This window comes from Terrapene carolina, unplaced genomic scaffold (assembly GCF_002925995.2).
Source record: "Terrapene carolina triunguis isolate 2854851 unplaced genomic scaffold, T_m_triunguis-2.0 Scaffold120, whole genome shotgun sequence".
NCBI classification, from domain to species: Eukaryota; Metazoa; Chordata; order Testudines; family Emydidae; genus Terrapene; species Terrapene triunguis.
Window position 1 is genome coordinate 8,106,435 of NW_020664471.1, and position 22,500 is coordinate 8,128,934.

Below are 22,500 nucleotides of genomic sequence, written 5' to 3' on the forward strand. Positions count from 1 at the left end.
AGTTTGGGTGTGGGAGGGGGTGTGGGCTCTGGGAGGGAGTTTGGGTGCGGGGTTTGGGCTCTAGGCTGGGGCAGGGGGTTGGGATACAGGATGGGGGGTCAGGGAATCGGCACTTACCTTGGACAGCCCCCGAAAGTGACTGGCACACCCCTCTGACAGCGGCTCCTAGGCAGAGGGACCAGAGGGTCTCCATGCGCCGCTGCCTGCAGGCACCACCCCCACAGCTCCCACTGGCCACAGTTCCCAGCCAATGGGAGCTGCAGAGTCGGCGCTCAGGGCGGGGGCAGCACGTGAAGTCCCCCTCCCCAGGGACCACAGGCCCAGGGACATCCCGGCCACTTCCGGGAATGGCACGGAGCGAGGGCAGGCAGGAAGCCTGCCTTAGCCCCGCTGCACTGCCGTCAGCAGCTGGGGGCCCCTTTTAAACCTGGGGCAATTACCCCCTTTGCCCTTCCCCTCCCATCGGCGGGCCTGTAATTGATCCTCAGTTAAATATCAAGAGTAGTGTGTGAATGGAAATGGCTTTTGACCAGAAGTAGAATAGAGCTGCTGGAAAACTGAGGGGTCTATTTGATCAAGACCCACACAAAATAGAGATAAGGATACACAAACGGACATAATCAGAATAGACCCTTCACCCCCCAACCCAGGTGTTTTCCCCATAAATGTTTGTCTCCTTTCTTTTATGAATAACTAGAAAATGAAAAAAAGGGGAATAGATTCTGTTTAAAAAAAGAGAGAAAGAGAGAGACAGAGATACAGCTTTGAATCTTTGCATAGGGTAATGTTGTTATAAATGTTTCACAAATTCCAATGCTAATTACAGATTTTAATTGGGAGCAAAGTGCCGAAATTCTTCATGACAGCCACACAATACAGCTGCCTTCATAAACAAAACAGAACTTTGAACATATGTGCATTTTTGGCTATTATTAAATGTCTTAGAATTAAATAACTTATCACCTATGAGAGAATAGGTGTTGACAGAGTCAGTACTGGTGTGTTTTTAAGCTTGCCTAAGGCAACATAGCTGGCATTGAAGTTAAGCTTGGCATTCTTTCACCCCCTCCCTTCTCCCTCAAGCCCAGGAGAATGCTCACTTCATCAATGAGACTTGTCTGCCAGACACAACAGAGATCCTTGAATTCACTACATTTATTTTTCAATTTTGTATTGCAGTCAGATCAACAATGCTTTGATTTAACTATATGATACACAAGTGTTAAGGGCCAAAACATATAGAGCCATTCCAGTGGCTCTGGTTCAGAATATACTATTTTTTGGTGATCCAGTAATGAGAAGCTGTATAGACTGTCTTTATGTTTGAATAAAGATATAGTTCTTCAGCTTCAAGATTTCAGAACTAAAGAAGATGCATAATAGTCAAGCATGTTTCAGTATTTTTGTATCTTTCTTTTAAAATGACGTGTATATATTTTTAAAACAATTTTATATACCACATAACAATAATGTTAATGCTTTAAAAAAATCCAAAGATGAAAAAATGTAAGTCTAATTTTTTTTAATCTTTTTTTTTCCTCTAGCGTTTTCCGATGGGATAATGAGACAGATGTCTCTCAACTGGAAGGACATTTTGACATTGTTATGTGTGCTGACTGGTAAGTACATAAAAATCATAAAACTCGTGTTAGAAAAAATAGCTTTGCTGGAGTAATTGTACTGTGCTGCTTGCTGATGGCTAAGCAAAGTCAACAAATGAAGCACAAAGCCACCTTAACCTCAACAAATTAATATTCATCTCCATGTGACAGTTATAAGGTAGTCTTCTATCACACAGTAACTTCTACCACATTATTTCCCAAAGATTGATTTTGAGAAGCATTTCCATTTTCTGGAATTGCCTCTGTTTCATGCTTGACGTATCAGTAAATGGACGACTTAGGCAAATTGCAAATAATTATGGCTCAGTGAGGAACAGTCTGGAGAAAAGGGAGTTTATCAACACAAACAGCTCAATTAGCTTACTTCTTAGGAAAGATCTGACTATTGATATAAGGGGATGAATATTTTGCTCCCCAGAAAATCTTTGCAGAGGAAACAGATTTTCAAAATCTTTTTACATCACATTCTGTTTCTTAAATCAATTCAACAACAGTATTGATAAGCATACACTGAAAATGATGGTCACATTATTACACAGGTAAATATTGTTAATAATAAGAGAATGCTTAGTAAAAATTAGAGCACAATACTTAATTTGTGACTGAGTGGCTTCATGTTAAAATGTAATATAGATTCTATTTAAATATATCAATAGATTTGGCTGTGGACACAGACCAATTTTTGATATTGACGGTGCAGAATCATCCTGTCCTCTGAATGACTGCATGCCCACTTTCAAAACAGTGTATTCTTAATTATAAATGAAGAAAGCTAGAAAATGTAGGTGCAAGTTTCAGTTAAAAAGTGGGAAGCTAATTTTAAAATAAATCTTTCCTTACATAATTTGTGTTTGTTTTTGATTCTTTAGATTGCTATAACAGAATAAAAATGTTTCTATTCTGAGGCATATCATTATTGTAAGAGTCCAAATTCTGAACATAATGACTTCACAGCATAATTGAATTCAGCAGTATTCTGATTCTTACTAAGAAATAATTAAAAGGAAAAGGCGTGGAGGGATGGGAGAAACTGTTTATTGTCTTTCTAAACAATGCACTTTTAAATAGGTTTCTCAGAAACATTTTCACTGTGTTTGGTGGTGGGGGGGTTGCTTTTGTTTTTTTAAAGAAAAATAAAAAAAATTTCAGAAAAAATATTGATTTTCTTTAATAAGGGGTAAAGAGTATTTATTCATCTTTCGTCCTTTACGGCTACCTACTTCTTGGCTTGTACTGAATGCAACAGTGCTTCCTTTCTCTTAGCATTTAATTTCATAAAAGTTCTTTGTTCCCAAAAAGGACAGAGATGGGTTTCTAACTAATCGCTGATAATGTGCCTCAGAGATGCATCATCTGATTAAAATAAGGAGCTAAACAACACCATATGATTTCAGCAAGTAATTTAGTAAATGCCTTCCTCACCAAATATTAGAATGGATACTCCAGGTTTCATTGCACAGATGAAGTTAATGCTGTGCAGGATTAGATCAGATTAAGTATGAAAGTCAGATCAGAGTGCTGGCGGACATGAGCAGGAGGGCAGTAGTCTTCTCGGAGGCTTAGACAAGGCTCGCATATGGATGTTCTCCAGATTATGTGGGTGAAGCAAGGTCTTGCCAAGAGATTTAGAGTTAAATTTGTTCTTCACACAAATATCAAAACAACCTGGCTGTGCCATCTCTTGTATTCTTGATACTCACACCATGTCATCCTATTTGTACTGGGGAGAATAGCAGAGGGAGCCAGACTTAAGTCATTTTTTCATTAATATTCTTGCCTAATACTCCACCCAGCCTGCTTGGAAATAGTGTATTTTCATTAGGAAACAAAGGATCATACATGACAGATAAAATACCTAATGCATTTTCAATCTCTGGGTTTTGTACATTCATTTTGAAGCATTTAAGATACAGGTAAGTGCATAAATATTTATAGACTTTTTTAATAAATAGCTACATGAGGGTTCATTTAAAACACAGATTTTTATAACAAATTACCTTTGTATTTAGTGCTCCTAGTACCAAAATGCAAATATACATCCATTCTTTAATAAGCATGAAATCACTGTAATGTTTCTCACTTTTTAAAAATCATTGATTCAATAACAGAAACCAATAATTTATCTGATATGTTGTCAGAGTCAAAATATCATCTTTTTATTTTCATGTTTTTCTCTCCCAAAGTAAAGAATCACCTCAGAATTGCTAGAGGTATTTTAGTTTTCTGAGTTTTGGGGCTGCCGTTCCAGAGGAAAAGAAATCACTTTCCATAGAGTTCTTCAGGTGAAACCTAAAGTATGCAGTGATAAAAATAGATAGAATAGATTGCATTTAGACCTATCACATAGGTCACTGTCAGTCGATAAGATCTGGGATTAGAATAGAGAAATATAAAGCAAAAATCTGAGTTCAAATATTAGGTACATGGATAAAGTCTATGTCTGGTTCTCTGAATAGCTAACCAGTGGTACTGCTTGATCCCATTTACATGGAAACAAGCTCTATTCATTCCAAACCCACACTGAGGTTCAAGTAAAAATATACATGATTACAACAAGCAGCAATTTGTTTATATTCTTAAATCATTCATATATTCATATATTTACATTCAAACATTCATAAACCTTGTGTGCAGGGGTGGAAAATAAGTTATTTCCCTGAACAGACAGCCTATTAGTTCACAGCTACATTTAGTAGCCCAACTAGATTATAAAATAAATAAGAGGCAAACTGTGAAAGCTAGTTAGTTAACAATTCAGGATTTTGACAATAAAAATAGTTTCATGGTTCAGCAGTTCCTAAATAACTTGCAAAATGTCACCTTTGAGATAAAAATAAGGGGAAAAATATTGGAGAGGCCATATCTGTGATAAAGATGCTCTTGAAAAAACATCAATATACTGGAGTATTTTACTCTTGTGTCCCTAACCTCAGGCTCTTGTGGGGGAGAAGGGGACTTCTCAGGCCCACAGGACTTTCAGTGGCACATGTCTTGGGTTGCAATAAATTCAGGCACAGGAATTGTAAAAGTGAAATTGAATAGAATAGAGGAGAGAGAAAGAGATGGGCCCACTCTGTACAGGCCACAAAGAAGACTCTTCTTAGGTTCTTGAGTGCCCCAGATTTCTGGACTTACTGAAAATACAGGATATATTATTTTCCTGATTAAGATTTTAATTAAATTTTAATTAAATGTGAAAGAGAAACCTGGGGAGGGTGAGATTAACGTCAGGGTAAAGGGAAAAATCGTTGGCCTTTCAATTTTCTGTTGTAAGCAGTTATGATTGGACTATAGGCTCAGACTAAGCATATGGGTAGTCCCATCAAAGTCAGTGAGACTAGTCCTGTGTCTAGGCACATGCATAAGTGTTTGCATGATCGAAGCCTAGGGGCCCAAATCCACATTCCTTTCACTGCCAAATTTCCCCCTGAAGTCACTGAGGGTTGTGATTCTCTGAAAATGCAGGATTGAGCTCCAGTTACTGATTGACTCCATGACATTGGCGTGCACTATACTGTATTTAATACACCTCTACCCCGATATAACGCTGTCCTCGGGAGCCAACAAATCTTACTGCCTTATAGGTGAAACTGCCTTATATCGAACTTGCTTTGATCTGCCGGAGTGCACAGCCCCGCCCCCCCTTCCTCCCCACCCCGGAGCACGCCTTTACCGCGTTATATCCGAATTCGTGTTATATCGGGTTGCGCTATATTGGGGTAGAGGTGTATAAGAATTCCTTTCTACCGGAATGCAGTAAGATCTCTGTCCTTGAGTTTAGAGGAACATGTCATTGTTCATTTTAAGATTACCTTTGTACATGCATTTCAATTGCAGTGAAATCTGATGGTGTGGAAATAAGAATTTTTATTTTTTTACCTAATAAATGTTTTTCAGAGTATGACAGCTCTACAGTTGAAGCCATGCAAAAAGATAAATGACTCTATAGATTAGGTGCTGCAAATGTTTGCAAATCATGTCTGAAGTACCATCTGTAAACTATCCCATTGTACTTAGCTTTTGCTGCATATGCAAAAGGAAAAAGAGAGTTGACCTGATAGCCTATAAAATATAAACATATGCCCACCGTTCAGAGGCACTAGTAATACTAAGGGCTGCTCCACACTAAGCCCCCAGTTCGAACTAAGATACACAACTTCAGCTACGTGAATAACGTAGCTGAAGTCGAAGTATCTTAGTTCGAACTTAAAGGTACGTACCGCAGGTCCACACGCGGCAGGCAGGCTCCCCCGTCGACTCCGCCTACTCCTCTCGCGGAGCAGGATTACCGGCGTCGACGGCGAGCACTTCCGGGATCGATTTATCGTGTCTAGACAAGACGCGATAAATCGATCCCAGAAGATCCATTGCTTGCCGCCGAACCAGCGGGTAAGTATAGACGTACCCTTAGACTCAAGAAGATGGGGTAAAGTATATCAGCCTTAACCTAGCTGAGAATTCCTTACTGTTTTTCTTTGTTGTAGCTTAGCATTACTTCCACACAGTTTTTGTGTAAGCATTTTTTCTTTTGTTTTAATGGTAGGTTTTCTTAAAAGAAAAACATGCAGAAAAAAAGAATTGTTTTAAAAAAATAAAAAGAAAAGATGGAGCTGACACCGGTGGCCTATAATTTCACACAGATGTAATAAAATAACCACACTGGCTAAGAGCCAGTAACCCTGCTCCAGCTTCTTTACTGCTTGGACCAAAAACTTCTGTCCTGACCTGTAAAACGCTTGCTGTTCCTATCCTGGGCCTCTGCTATCAAAGACTTCCTATTACAGAAATCTGAGGCATTTTGTTATGTGGACAAAAATCCATTAGGAGCTTGGTTAACCACTGATGAGCTAAGCCAAATTTGAAGAGCGGTGTCCAGAAATGAAAGACAAGAGCAATAGACCAGCGTACCACTTAGCTCAGGAGTTCTCGCAGCAATTTTTTTGGTGGCCCCAGAGTGCGCCACACTGACACTTTTTCCTAAAATTATTTATTTTTCCTAAAGTTAATAATGTAATATGCACATATATACATCCAAATCATTGTAATTTATTTATGTAAAGTTTGGGGTGGTTTTTTTGCAGACTCAATAATAAAAATACTGTAATGCACAGTTATTTCAATTCTTTACCGGACCTAACAGAATAGAAACACAAATAAGGTGCTTTGCACATTCTTGTCTTTTGTTTCTTTTGCTTTTTTGGTAAAAGTGGTTGTCTGTACACCAATTCTGAAGTAAATTTAAAAATGCTTTGACATAATAGAAATCCAAACAATAATGAAAACCATATCTGGGCGGCTTGGGTCTGGGGAGGGAAGGGGCAGGAGGCATGGCTGCAGCTGGCCCGGGGCTTCTCTGGGCAGGTGTGGGGGCTTGGGGCTTCGGACGGCCTGGAGCTCCTCTGGCCAAGGGGGGTGGGCACTCTGGGCTTCAGCCAGCCTGGGGCTCCTCTGCGCAGGTGTGTGTTTGTGTGTGTGGGGGGGGAGGAGTTGGGGCTTCAGCCAGCCTGGGGTTCCTCCGGCCAAAGGGGGCAGGGTGCTCAGGGCGGTGGGCTTGTGGCTCCAGCCACAGGGGGGGGCGGAATCTCGGGGCTCTAGCTGCTGGGTGGAAGGAGCGTGGGCAGAAGGGGTGGAGTCAGGGGCTAGCCTCCCCAAAGGGGGGCTCCACCCGCTGCCCATGCATCTGTCACTCACCTCCTCATCCCCTCGCCCGCCGCTCACCTCTGGATCCCTCCTCAGTCCCCCACCCACCACTTGCCTCCTCTTACCCCCCCACCTGCTGCTCGCCTCCTCACTCCCCTGCCACAGACACCCCCCTGCCCGCCATGAGAAGCCCCGCTCACTGGGTGGCTCACTGCTCACCTCCTCACTCCCCCTGCTCGCCTCGTCACCCTGCTGCTGGCTCGCTGCTCGCCTCCCGCCTCCTCACCCCACCCCTGCTCGCCTCCCGCCTCCTCACCCTGCTGCTGTCTCGCTGCTCGCCTCCTCACTCCCCACCTCCTCGCTCCACCCCTGCTCACCTCCTCACTCCCCTGCTTGCAGCCAGACCTCCCCTGCCCACCTCTTCACCCTGCTGCTGATTTGCCACTCGCCTCCTTACTCCCCTGCCCGGGTCCCCCCCTGCCCGCCGCTTGCTTCCTCACGCATCCCCCGCCAGTCGCTCACCCCCCACTCATCTCCTCACCTTGTTCCTTAAGCATTGTGTGTCCCACCTGTGTCTCCAGAGAGGCAGCGCATGAAGGAGAAACAGGGAGGGAGGAGAGGGGCTGATGCTTTCCTCCCCCCCCCCCACTGCCCAGGCCGCAGGGAAACTCTCTGGTGGCCGCATTTGAGAAATGGTGACTTAGCTTCACTGAGAGGTGCTGAACCTGGAAAATTCTTTTTAGGGGTACAGTTTCAGCATGTAATGGTGGTAGTTAGCCACCTATTGGTGTTAATATAGAAGTTGTGTGACTTAATCCCTATGTATGGTCCAAATCTTGTGCCGGTTCAAATCCTGTGCCAGCCCATATCCATGACACAGATCCTCCAACTGCTCCTTCAGGCTTTGAGGTACTCAGAGTCTGCTCTAATGCTGAGGGGGTAGAAGCATTCTCTGGGATGGTTGCATAACACTAACATGGCCTCCCAGTCTCTTCCTTCTCCAGGGTCTGAGTAGGTGGCTCTCTGAGTAACAGATTGGCAGCCAAGGTACTAAGTTACAATGTCAGTGGAAGCTGAGTCTTTAAACTATCCCAGGGGGTTTTTTGGGTGGGGGGTAGAGAAGGGGCTGGGATGTGCAGATATTCCATCTTATCTGACTTTCCCAAGCAAAGATCCATCAGGGCTAAGTTTCCAACACTTACCCAAGCAATCAGAGAAGAGGACAGAGATACCCACTCCTGCTTCCCTTGCCTCAGTGGGTTGTGCAGTTAGGTTATTTAGTAGTTTGCACGTAAGGAATCCATTACTTACCTGTAAACTAGGACCAGAGTCTGTGTCATTAAGAAAACTTGCAAAGAGACAGTAGGGAACAGAGCTATGCAAAATGAATTTTACTTTAGGCAAACTCAGCAAAAAATCATGTTTTCACTTACTACTTTCCAAAAATAAAAACAAAATACAATAATAAAGGGAAAAAATGATGTTTTTCCCCAATGTGCTTCTCTTGTCGAAGATCTCAGCAAGTCTTATAAAGTCTTCAAGCATATGTTGGTTCAGGCTGGAAGAAAATGATTTATTTTTAAAGAAAGCTTTTTGGGTGGGGGTTTATACACCTGTATGCCACCTTTTTATCCTCGAGACAGTTGAATTCCTGATAAACTGGTGTGCCCTGCTGTCTATCCTTCTAGTGACCTACCTGAGGTGGATGTGATTAAAACTCCCAGCAGTCACTAGAGATGTTCTCAGCAGCTTCAATGATTTTTATTTAAATGAGTGTTTGTTCAAGTATTCCAATGAAGTTAATTGAGGCTCAAGGGTAGCCATTGTAGCTATTGCAAATTATAAACAACTCATTTTTTGGCCCACCACTAGCTAGACTAATACTAGCCAACACCTGGCTACCTGAAGCAGGAATTTCAGAAGGATGGTACAAGGAAAATGTTTTTCCAGCCAAGATCTATGAGGCCTAAAATTCTTCAACAAAAGATGCTTCATGAACTCCTTACAGCAGAAGGGGCAGTGGTTATGATGCAGAGTCTTGGATAAGAGGTGTCATATTTAGGAAAAATGAGAGGATCCCGAAGGCTTGGGGATCTGTATGTAGTTATCTGCTCATAATAAGTTCCTTTAACAAGTTCTTTCTTCGATTTGTATGTGAGATTTTATGATTAAATGTTGAGGATGTCCAGTATATATACATGTTACATATTAGCTGTAAGTCCTTTCTAAACATTCAGCTTTCAGTATAAAATCCACTTTCACATCACTCGTTATCACTTTAAAAATGCAGCAGATTCTTACATGTTCTACTCCAGTGTGCAGCCACATGAAAGAAGTTGGGGCCCAGTCACTGGAAATGTACTAGTCCTAACGCCAGACAGAATGACCACAAACAGGACAGTGTGAGAGAAAGGGAATTGTCTCCCTCATTCCATCCCCAGCGGTTGCATTGTTCATAGGTGCGATTTTGGATTCACTCACGTGAAGAAAACTCACGTGGCTACTTCTGAAGCTTTAAAAGCTTTGTTTCTCTTGATGGTGCTTTTATGGCTTCAAAATAGTCCACAAGCTTTCATGCCTCTGACAAGCAATTCTAGAGGCATCCCACAAATTCTGTAAAATTCTGGAGCTTGCCCTTCAGGCCCAACCCCAGTGTAGTCTGACTGAACCATACTTAACTCATTGAATCAGGAACAGAGTCTTCAGCCTCTCAGCCAAACAGTGAATTCTTAATTTACTGCATCTCCTCTACTGAATTCTAATAAAACCTTTAAGAGTGGGGCTAATGGCTGCAGGGATTGGTAATGGGAAGTGATAGTTTTGTCACTTCTCAGATGCTCAGCCTCAGGAGTTGTTCTGAATTTCACTACTGCCCGCAGCTCTATTTCTGCAGAATTTAAGCTTTCATTTTTTAAAAAGGACAATATTAGAAATTGAAGGCCTAAGGTATCTAAGGTACTTTTACGGTCTCCATTACAGTAGTATCTGGGCCCCTCATAATCTTTTATGTATTTATTTTCATAACACCCCTGTAAAGTACGGAAGTTTTACAGATGTGGCACAGAGAGACAAAGGTTCAGGTTCTCAAACGCATTTAACTCCCTAAGTCTTTGTCTACACAGTAATTAAATATCTATGGCTGGCCTGGTTCAGCTGACGCCAGCTCATGGGACTGTAAAATTGCTGTGTAGACATTCTGGCTCGGGCTGGATTCTGTGTAGACATTCTGGCTCTGGATCCCACAAGGCGGGGAAGGTCTAAGAGCTCGGGTTCCAGCCCAAGCCCTAAGGTCTACACAGCAATTTTTAGCCCTGCAGTCCGAGCCTGTGAGCCCAAGTCAGCTGACCCAGGCCAGCTGCAGCTGCACTGTGGGTCTTTTGTTCCAATGTAGACGTACACTTTGTAACTTTCCCAAGGTCACATAGAAAGGCTGGGGCACAGTAGCGAATTGAACCCAGGTCTCGATCCCAGGTCCCTAACCACTGGATCGTAATTCCGCTCTATCCTTCCTCTAAGTCAGGCACCCAAATACTAATCTAACCTGATTTTCCGAATGCTTGGCACATCTAGAAATCAGGCCACTTTATGTACCCGCTTTTTGGGTACATAACAGATGTGAAAGTTATAGCCAAAGTTCCTAGTGCTGAGAGTTTTGAAGAAAACTCTTCATATGTGAACTAATTCAGGACTGTCTGCCTGTATCTTCAGACACAGAAGTAATGACTCTGAAAGCTTTGTGAACTGCCCTCTTCATCTCAATGGGGTGTTGACTCTGAAGCCTAATCATGATTTTAATGTCAACATTATTAACTATGTTGTTATTGATAATTTTAGCAGAAATATCTAGCTAATCTGGGATTGTGGGCAGAGTATAGGGTCATAGATGGTGTCTGAGTACAGTGCCATCATTTTTTATTATCTTTCCTGCACCCTCTCTAATTTTTCAACTCGTCTGTTGTAACCATTTCCTCCTGCAGGGAGTTGGATGGAGCTTCAGTAAAGTTGCTGAAATTAGTTAAAATTGTTGAAATTGGGAGGAAAAAAATAACATTTTCTGTGACCTGCCTGACATAGTTCTTTAGACAGGAGCCTTTCCTATCTAGGTCACCAATATGAATGCAGGCCAGGTTAGTAATGACTGTAAAGCATTACCGTCTGAGGGCCATTCATGGGCCATGGGAATTGCACTTGCAGTCTCAGTTAATCTCTAATACACAGCTATCTACAGATACCCAGTATGAGTGATTGGCACCCTTTTTGGCTATCTCAACACATACGCTAAGGAATTAATGGGCATGCAGAATGAAGTACCTCTCAGCTTTAGGGTAGTCCCTCCAGAACAGTGCTGAAGCACACTGGTAGCACCTTGTGGGGAAGCTGCCTTTGCTGTACCCATTCTGTGGGTAAATGGAGGACTCCAGTCTTGAGATATGACAATTCTGCACTGACTGTCTCTTTGTTATGTTTGAACAGTCCCTGTCACAATGGGGCGCTGGCCTCTAGAAGCTACTGTAGCATAAATAAATAAATAAATTAAATAAACTGACTATAAATATTTTTAAAGAAAAGGGGAAACACCATTTAGAGTAGGACACTAAATGCAATGTAGAGTAAACTTAAAAAACAAACCAATCCTCTACTTGGTAGTCAGACCTTTCTATACAAAAGAGCATGTGAAATGCTAACCTGGCATTACAGTATATTGATCCTGATTTCTGATATCTGAGCTATTAAAAGACTAGTGTATATGATCAGTAAATTCCTGTCATATAAAGAACTCTTTCATGCCAACATTTTGGCTTTAGCTTTAGATAACATTTGTTGCAAGCTTCAGTTATGTTTGTTTTCTATTAAAAAGTACATGAATTAGAAGGCAATTTAGACCTCAGTTCCTCCTTTTCAGCATTGTGTAAACATATGTAATTAGCCTTGTACTTATCTGCATTAGTATCATTAGAATTGAAAACCCATTTTAATCTGGATTCTGTTCTCTTCTCAATGTCAGCCTGTTTCTGGACCGGTACAGAGCTAGCCTTGTTGATGCAATAAAGAGATTACTCCAACCCAGTGTAAGTATGTTTCTATTTTCTCCTGAACACTGGCTTCAGAATAATTAGTCTGTGCACAATGATTGAGGGAGTAATGGAATGGCAGGATTAATGTCATGTAATACTTTAATACTTATTATGTCCAACTTCAATTGAGTCTTCTAATCTATCAGATTCTTTCCTAATCATAAACTAGGAAACTTCTTATACTTGGCCTTCTGATAAGGAACACAGTGGGTAGTAAAATAAATGAAACCGCTTCAAAGATAGCATGAGATTATTTTTATCAAAGAGTTTCTTGAGTATTTTCCTTTGATAACAATGTCTTCATATTAAAGTAAAAGTACAATATTGAAAGTTTTTATGTTAGCTTCTGTCATTTATAATCCCTTCAAGAGTAACCTTTGCCACTGTGTATATATTTATTGTGAAAGAACATTTTTCTTTTCATTTCTGTTTATATTAAATTAATAAAACCCTTAAATATATCTATAGCACACAACTTGTTTTTTTCATGAAATAAGCCATGTATTTACGTATTATAAATGTTAGGGCAAATTAAAGTGAAGCACTGTATGAAATGCTACACATATTTCTACATTTATTTATGTGGGTGAGGAAATTGCTCTGTACATATAAAAGCTTAGTCTGCCAGGCTGTTATACTAAACTAGGAAGACCTAGACTCAAAAGGAGGAATTAATATGCATATACTTAAAATAAACTTTAATCTCAAGAATTAAAAGCCCCAGTTCTACAATGTAAAATGTACATGGTGAATGCTTTCCATAGGCATTCAAAACAGGCTCTAACTGCTTGCATTTAACATGCTAATCTTCCATAAGGGAAACCTCCCATTTTAACATGAAAACCAATGCATGTGAACAAGGCTTTTTCTAAACTGTATTTTAAAAACTCTATTCTGCTTATTTTTCATATTACAAACAATTTCCTCTATTAAAAAAATAGACACAGACCTGATAAGACATAAGAAAGTCAATAATTTTAGTCACATAAGTAATCCCATTCACTTCTAAGAGTGACTGGGGTTCTATTCTTGGCTTTGTCACAGACTTCCTTGGTGACCTAGGGCAAGTAACTTAGGACTAAATTGTTGTACTGCATGTAAACCAGTGGGGCTGTATGTCCAGGAGCAGAGGAGGAATGTGATCACTGTGAAACCATTGGACTGTCTGCAATATGAGCACTCTTTACCTAGTGAGGCCAGATCTGTTGGTGGCATGGAAGGATGATCATTGCTCTGTCCTCTCCCTGCCCCTTCTGGGGAAGCTAGCATTGCTAGCCTTAGTGTCTGGTCCCTGCATGAGTGTACAAAGTAAGGGGCAGGAGCTCTTTTTTCCCCGCTGCCCCAGTTTTGTGCACCTGCCTAGGTTCTGATCACAGTGTATCCCTTAACCTCTCTCTTTGTGTCTCAGTTTCCTATGTATAACATGGGGATAATACTACTTACCTCAAAGGGATGTTGTGAGGTTTAACTCATGATGGGTCCAGTTCAGCAAAGCATTTAAGCATGTACTTAACCCCATTCCTGTTCAGCAAAGCATTTATGCAAAATCTCAAATTCCACTGAGCCAATGGGACTTTTACACATGCTGAATAGGGAAGGACAGAAGCATGTGCTTACATGCTTGACTTAGTCATCATTCTGAACAATGTTATTTACATGTAAAGAAAAACAAAATGAACAATTAATTCTTTCATCAGTTATAATAATTAATATTGTAGCCCTAAAATATGAGTCTAATGCACAAGCTACCATGGCATTTCACAGGTTTTCTTTAAGTTCAGTATTACCCTTTCTCTTAAGTCCCTTACATTAATTAGTCTGTTTCAGCCAAGAAAACCACCATTTATTTATAGTTTATGTGTGGCCAAGCTGATAAAGACTCAATTCAGAATTACATCTACATGGAAAATAAGAACTGTCTTTAATAGCGTCCAGGTGAACCAGCAGCACATATCAGAGATTCAAGAGTTTCATGTTGTATGTTAAGCCATAAATCATCACATTATTCCTTCTATAACTTTTAATAAAGGACATCAGGGAGAATAATGGACAATAAAGCTAAAATGAAAATTGAGGTAAGCACAAAATATGGGTATCCCTGTTAAGCTGACTGAAGGGGGAATTCAGCATAAGCAATAAATCCTAATTTACCTTTTAGAAAAAGTCTTTCCCCTCCCTTTGTGAAATCCCCGGCATTTCCTGGTTCATTAAGCATATCCCAAGATCCCTCATTCTTTGATAATACTTATATTAGAAGATTCATGGTATCAGTCATTCACAGAATGATGCATTTTGGGACATCTTTAATATTGTTGAGAAATACCAGCAGATTCCATGGAGTGGGAAGGAGAATGTTTTTTAAAAAATTTATGGTTTTTGGATGATAAAACATATAGACTAACATAACCCATTCTGAGTTTAGCTAACTCTCCCAAAAATCCTTTCCCATACTTGGATCCAGATGGTAGTCCCTTTTGTCTATTTGGAAATGAGAACTACAATGAAGAGCCATAGATAAGGCACAAGGGCACATAATAATTATACAATAAATTATTTCCTTGCTGTTGGAATTCAGTTATAAGAAGGACATTCTGTAGCACATTGTAACAGAGGGAAAACCAGAAACAAATATGAGGAGTTTGATCAGCAAATTGTGTTCCATACAGCAATGCTACATATTTTATAATCAACTTCTCATTGATAATAGAATGGTTTACAAATGGTTGTGTGAGACCAATTCCTTAGCAACACGGATGTCAGGCACTGGAAGTCAAGGATGTAATGTAAACCGGCATTATTCGTACTTAAATACTATCTTTAAACTGCAACCAACAGGTTGTCTTTCAAATTCTGATTTAGAGGGCTGGGGTATAAGTAGGGTACACCAAGAAAAGCTACAGATTTATGGGTGCTGCAATATTGAAAAGCCAAAGAACCTGCATTGCTGCAGAATTGTTAAGAATTCAGGAATCTTGTAGAATTTATGTTATTTTACTTCAGAAACTAACCACAACTTACCGCATGATTTCAAGACCCCTGGTTATATCTTAAAAACACTATGAATGTAAATTAATTAACTCAGGGCATAATTCTTCTTTACACTAAGGCCACTTTGCACTACTCTGGCAGTGTAAAGTGGCCATAAATTACATTTACACTTACTTCAAAGCCCTTTAGCAGTGCCAGAGCGGTGTAAAGTGGCCGCAGTGTGACTGAGAATTAGGATATGTCTATGCTTAAAATGCTACAGTGGGTGTAGTCCACCTCCCCAAAAGATGATAGCTAGCTCAAGGGAAGAATTCTTCCACTGACCTTGCACTGTCTACACCAGGGGTTAGGTCGGCATAGTTGCATCTCTCAGGGGTGTGGATTTTTCACACCCAAGAGATATAGCTTTGCTGATGCTAGTTTTCAGTGTAGACTAGCTCTTAGGCTCTCAGTTTTTATGTTGGCAAATTTCTTTTGAATTGATAGGTTTTAATTTAATGCCAATAAACAGCTTTATTTTACCACTTTTTTTTGCTTGCATTGAAATATGTTTTTAATTTCACTGTCAGAACATTTATTTGCTTGTAAATTTCCTTAATAACATTGCAGTTATTTAGGCTCTGATCCAGCAATGGTCTGTTCCTGTGGAGCCCCAGTGAAGTCCATGGAACTCTATGTCAATGTGAGGTTCTGCCTGAACAGAGCAGGCAGGCTTGGGACCTTAATAACTAGTGACATATAAACCAGTAATTAGTTACTGGGACAGTCATCTTGAAAATCACACTTCTGTCTTGTTTTTATCTACTTGCATTACAGTAACACCTAAGATCATTATAGCTGAAAGAGATTAGAGAGGCGGAAATATTTTTTCAATTTTTCACTTCTTGCATTTGCTAGCACTTTGGTCCTAATTCAGGAAAACATTTAAGCAAGTACTTAACTTTAAACACACTTCTTGAATTGGGCTTTTGCATCTAACCAATTTCCCTTCTTCCCCTATATGATCAGTCAATTCCCATTGTTGTTTTTGTTTAGGAATAGAAGAGAGAAAAACATTTTTTTTTTTTTAATTAGCAGGAAGGCTCAGGTCATTTTATCTAAAGCTACTTTTTAACCCATTTTTTAAAATTGCTTAGATTTCAAGATTATAGTGTTCTTTTAATAGACCAAAGAACAAAGTTGTTTTTGGTCTAACAAAGCAATTAACCACAATACCTACCTGTTTTGAAGGGATTACTCTAGTTATAATCCTAATCAATGATTTGTTGTAGCATTTATAAGTTAAGGACCAGATGCTCCGCTAGAGTAAATTGAGATAGACACATTGAAATCAATTGAGCTATCCTGATTTACACCAGGGGAAGCTTTGGCCTGAAAAGTCAAATGTACCATGATTTAGATAAAATGTCATTCACATTTTTGAAGTTGTAATGTGTGGTACAACTTTTCAACCCAACTCAGATAGGTTTTTAATATGGTGTTCAGTTCTAGCATGTTCATTCTAATACATTTTTTCTGATTTAATTTGAAAGGGATTAGTCGACATAGAATGTGAAAGGGAGTGTCTTCATAGAAAGCTGTCTAATTTTAAACTGTACTGATAGCATTATTGTGTGAGTATTGCATTCTCATAAAAATTGCTGGAATGTGGGCTGAGGGAAACAGTATGTTGGGGTCTGGCTGTGGCCAATCCTCCATACGAGAGGTTCTGCCTTCCTTTCCATGTGCCAGCTAGTGTGTTCTGCGGTCAGCAGGCTCAGACCCTGAGTGGAGGAAGTGCTTTGTAAACAGTACCCCAGTGGTGAAGGACCTCAAGAAGATAATGGGTTCCAAAGGGTGTCCCTCTCTTCTGTAACATGGAGCGTTAGCAGGGTGCGGAGATCTTCAGTTGAAGACCCCCCTGAAGAGAAGACTATTTAAATGTGTGACATTGAAGAGTGTCATGTGATGCTAAAACTTTAGGAAGGTTTGGCACATTTCACTCTGATTGTGCATTTCCTTTTGTTTAATGTTTTACATCATAATCTGGGCTCATATTCTAAACTAACTTTGACGAAGCAATTCCACTGACTTTCTCTGCACCCAGTTACACCTTATTATTAGTCATGGAATAATAGAAAAAGTTTTAAAAGACTTCTTAGGTCCACTAGCCCATCTCTTTGCTGATTGAGGATTATGTCTTACAGTACATTTTCTAGTGCACTGTCAGATCTAATCTGAACTCTGTCCAGAGTTGGGACAGTCACTCCTTAACTTGGGAGACTATTTACTGTTTTGTAGACCTCGCTGTGAGGATGTTTCCTTGATATCTGACCTAAACATTCCTTTTCTTAATTTCATCCCCTTATTCCTACTTATACCTTAACATACTATGCTAAAAAATTTCCTCCTTAGTATGTATTTAAACCCTTTAAATATTTGTAGACATCGTTCTTGTTCATCTTAGTTGTCACATAGCCTAGCTAACCATTTATCAGTCCCTCCAGCCATTCCCCTTACCACCACTACACCCTCTCTTCTGAACTCCTTCGAGTTTCTGGTAATGTGGTTCCCAGATCTAAATCCTAAGTATCAGGGTTGCCTAGAGTTGTAGAAAAAGAGGAAAAATAGTCCAGTGGCTAGGGCACTAGCCTAGTCCATAGGAGACCTAAAGTCAAGTCCCTACTCTGCCACAGACTTCATGTGCGACTTTGGGCAGGTCACCTCAGCTCTCTGTGCTTCAGTTCCCCCCTCTGTAAAATGGGAATACCTTGTGGGGTGTTAGAGGATAAATACATTTTTATTTATTTTATATATGTGAGGTACCACATAGGTACCTTAGCTATCTATTTAGATAGAAACTTCATTTCCATGATGTGTTGTCTCTGAATATGTGTGTATGCATCCCAAAGTTACATGAGCCACATTACACTGCAAGCACATATCTAATTTGATGTCCACTATCACCATTAAGTATCTTTCAGTGTTACAGCTTTCCAGGATCCTTCTATTCTCTTGAATTGTTCTGACCACTTTTTCCCCAGACATACTAGCATATATTTCTCAAGCTGATTATCAATTTGTTATGTCCTGCTCTTTTTTCTAACTTATCTAGATCTCCATATATTATTTCTTTGTCTCCTTGGTGATTACTGCACCCACCTCTCAATTTAGCATCATCTGTGAATTTCATTAACATGCTTTTTAACCTCCCATTAGTATCAATGTTAAATAAAACAGGACCTACCACTGAATCTTGTGGCACCCAACCAAATAGCTTCCTTCAATTCAATACATTGTTGTTTAATGTTAACCTTTGTTTACAGTGATTCAGCCAGTTTTCATTCCATGTGACAGAATTCATATTGAGCCAATTTGAATTAATTTTGCAAGCAAGATTTCAAGAGATGCTTTTGCAAGTGCCATAGCCTCTGGACTAAAATTTAGTGTTGCTGTGGGGGTGGAGGAAGAGTGTCTAAAATCCATCACGTCAGAGTAAAGTCTTTTGTGTTCTCTTTATACAAAAGGATGAACAAAAATTTAGTTAATGGACCTTATTGTATTGCCCAGACATGAAAAATGGCCAGATCATCTTGAATGATTCAACATTTCTATGCATGAACATTTTTGTTGGCAGTATTGTTGTAGCCTTGTTGGTCCAGGATATTAGAGACAAGGTGAGCGAGGTAATATTTTTAATTAGACCAAGCTCTTGAGCTTACACAGAGCTCTTCTTCAGGTCTGGGAAAGGTCCTAGGGACTAGAGGTCCTTTCCCAGACCTGAAAAAGAGCTCTATGTAAGCTTGAAAGCTTGCTCCTTTCACCCACAAAAGTTGGTCCAATTAAAGATATTACCTCACCGATCTTGTCTCTCTGTATGAACAATAAGCTGTGTTTGAAATGTGATTTGCAGATATTGGGCCAAATTGTTGAGGTGCACAGGTGGTGTAAAGTACATATTTTTATATAAAGATTGAGTCTGATTCTCCTCTAACTTCTGCTGTTGTACACATTTACACTGTTGTTATTCCAAAGGGCTATTCCTAATTTACCCGGATATAAGAGAGAGGAAAATCACTCCCGGTGTTTGTATGATGCCTTGCTAAATCAAACTGATGGATTTTGCACTGTATGTATGTGATAAATGATTTTTCTGTGTTTTATTTAAATAACATAGAGTAACAGGTATTGTGTGAAAAGGATCAAACTTATTGCAAATGGCCATTTTCAGATGAAAATGTTTATTTGCGGTCTTCTATTTTGCAGCCCTTTAATCACAGAAATCATGCACATTCTGAATAGTTAGTTTGATGAATACTATATAAATGCTTTTCCCAGGGAAAAAATACTTTTTCAGCAGGAATATATTAAAAGATTAGTCAGGGGTATGTTATATCTGGTTCCTTTCCAATTTTAAAAATGTGTAAATTCTCTTTTTAATGTTATAGGGGAAAGCAATGGTATTTGCTCCACTCAGAGGGAATACTTTAAACCAGTTTTGCAATCTAGCTGAAAAAGCTGGTTTCTCTGTCCAAAGACATGAAAATTATGATGAACATATTTCGAACTTCCACTCCAAGGTTAGTTTTCTGCTTGTGTTAGATAACACTTTAATCCGCATTGCATTTTGAAGAGATCATGGTCCTTTTGGCAGGTAACCTAAATGTTTGATTAAAGTACTCCTTAGGTGTGCTGTTTCTGAACAGCTATTTGGTATCTGATTATTTTGTGCGGTAGAACCATCCTTTATCTTTGCCTGTCTAGAAGAGTTTTACAGAAGCATCTCCTGTTTACCTTTTTTATATAACCAGTCTTTTCATTCAGAGGAGTCTAATTTATGAGATCCATTTCTTATTTTTATTTGTTGGTTAGTCACCTATATATATCTGGCAAACTAACATTTACATTTTAATAAAAAGCTTTCAACTTTTAACTAGGTTAAATACTGAAATAAATAGGAGGTGAATGTCTAATTGTATCATATCATAACTTAAATCCTTATCTCTGGTTGCTTTATGGCTGGGTCAGTTGGCAGCTTCAAACTGCTAAATCTCATACAGAATTTCACAGTTGTGGGGTTATATGTCAGATCGAGGCACTACAAGATTTAGGTCAAAAGCACTTATCTGAGCGTGATTTCTAAGCTTGCTTACATAAAGCTACTGTTATCAGTCTCTTTTTTTTATTATTTATAGGTGTAGGGTAATACAGGACACAGAAAAGAAGGTATTTCATAGAAAACTTTTTAGGAATCTCTTATTTTCCGGTACACATGCAGCAGTGCTTATCAAAATCATATTATTACTTGCATTTTTTAGATCATTATTTCATACCTCAAAGAAATCCACTGTTGTGGGCCCATTTGACCTCAGATATTACTTTTAACCCCTCACAGTTTTGCAAGTATTTCCCGTGCAAAATACAGGCCTTCTCAGAATTTAATCTTGATTTCCTTGTGGGAAAACAACTAAATGCTTTGTTTTAAGTACGTACCCCTGCACCATAACATAGGAATTAGATTGTATTAGAAATATATATGCACATGATATTCTAAAGGAAAAAGTCAAAGTATTTTCTTTGATTGTGTAATTTTCACATTAATAAACTTCTCCTCTCAAAACTGACTAGTGACATATACACAAAATCACATAATTTAACTAAATGGATGCAGTGGACCTGATTCTCCTCACACTTACATCAGCCTGTTTTACATCAGGGCAACTTTACTGACTTCAGTGGAGTTACTCCTAATTTACATCAGCATCAATGAGATCAGAAAATCAGGCTCAGTGTCATCCTTCCCAGCCATCAACTAGGACTTTTCCTTCTGCCATCCCCTGGAAAGGGGTGTTGTTTTTTCTCCTGTTGTTTCATGGTGGGCATAGTTTTTCTCCCTTTGCTCCCTGCACCCAGATCTCCAGCCATGGCATATGGGAGAAAGAGCTGTTGGTATCTTCACCCAGCAATTGGCCCTCAAATGAAGTGATTGTTGTTGTTTTTTCATGAAATACAAATGTATTTTCTCTCTCTTTCTTTTCTTCTGGTGTGAGGAAAGAAAATTCTAGGGACATTTCACTGCATGGGTGCATTCTAATATGTGCTCTACCTCATGCCATAGGCTAGGCACAAGAATAATATTTTGTTTATTAATTCTTTTTAAATTATGGGTGTCTTAACCTCATTTGAAAACATAAGAAATATAAACTTCCAAACTGTTTTCTGTTTTGAATGCATTTCTTGTGTTGCACAACATTTTCGTGCAGTTTAAGAGAGTGCCTCGTCAGTATTTGCTGATGTCCAAATCCTGATCTCTCTTTCTGTCACCATGATATCTAAGTACAAAATGCCTCTCTGCCAAAGGGCTTTGTGTAGGGGAACCATCCCATGATGGTTCAGGGATGAAATTCATCCTTCTCTCTTCTCTCTCTTGTCCCACCCCCATGTACTCACGCTCAAAATTGGAGGCAAGGCCAGGAGTGCCTGTGCAACCTGGCCAGGGCCACTGTGTCAGCCTGTGGACATGGAGTCTGGTGGATCCATGTAGTTCACCTTGAGACAAGGTCCACACCTCCTGCATGCACACGAGAGCCAGTATAGAGATTGGCAGAGAGAGCTGTGGAATCTTCCTTCAAGCCTCTTGGCTTTCCGAGGCTCCTAACTCAGTGGAAATGTGATACATCTGTTGCATTTCTGTCTTTCTTAAGCTCTGCGGGAGAGGGCAAAATTTGGCCCTAAGACAGAATTGTTTATCTTTTACAGTGTAGTAGCTACACATAGCAAACAGATTTTTGCTTCCTTTTCATTCAGAGGACAAGAATATCAACTGCTTCGGGTTTCAGTGCTGCCTCTAGCAAGATGGTGCGTCATGTCACCTGAGCAAATGGGAACATAGTCTCCTTGCAGGGCCGGCTCTAGCTTTTTTGCCGCCCCAAGCAACAACAACAAAAAAAAAAGGGCGGCCGGACTGCCGAAGCAAAAAAAAACAACCGGCAGCTGCAGGGAGCGCGTGGAGGGCAGTCAAGGCAGCTCGCAGGGGGGTGAAGGGCGGCGCCTCGCAGCCGGGCGAGAGGGGTTCCACCCTCCAGCTTTGGGGTGCCTCTCCTGGCCGGGCAGGTGGAGCCCCCGGGGGCTGCAGGAGGTGCTGGCTCAGCCGCTCCTTTAAAGGCGGCTCGGCTGACCCGGGCTCAGAGCGGCGC

At 40.1% G+C, this 22,500-nt stretch overlaps 1 protein-coding gene across 1 annotated transcript in view; it reads left to right on the top strand.

Moving 5' to 3' along the window:
* CAMKMT (calmodulin-lysine N-methyltransferase) overlaps nucleotides 1-22,500 on the top strand; it is a 365,373-nt gene that overhangs the window by 336,226 nt on the left and 6,647 nt on the right. Inside the window, exons 8-10 of the mRNA XM_024210700.2 lie at nucleotides 1,545-1,619; nucleotides 12,268-12,331; nucleotides 19,753-19,884. Of these exons, the coding sequence (XP_024066468.1) occupies nucleotides 1,545-1,619; nucleotides 12,268-12,331; nucleotides 19,753-19,884 (271 nt within the window). The remainder of the gene's footprint in view (nucleotides 1-1,544; nucleotides 1,620-12,267; nucleotides 12,332-19,752; nucleotides 19,885-22,500) is intronic.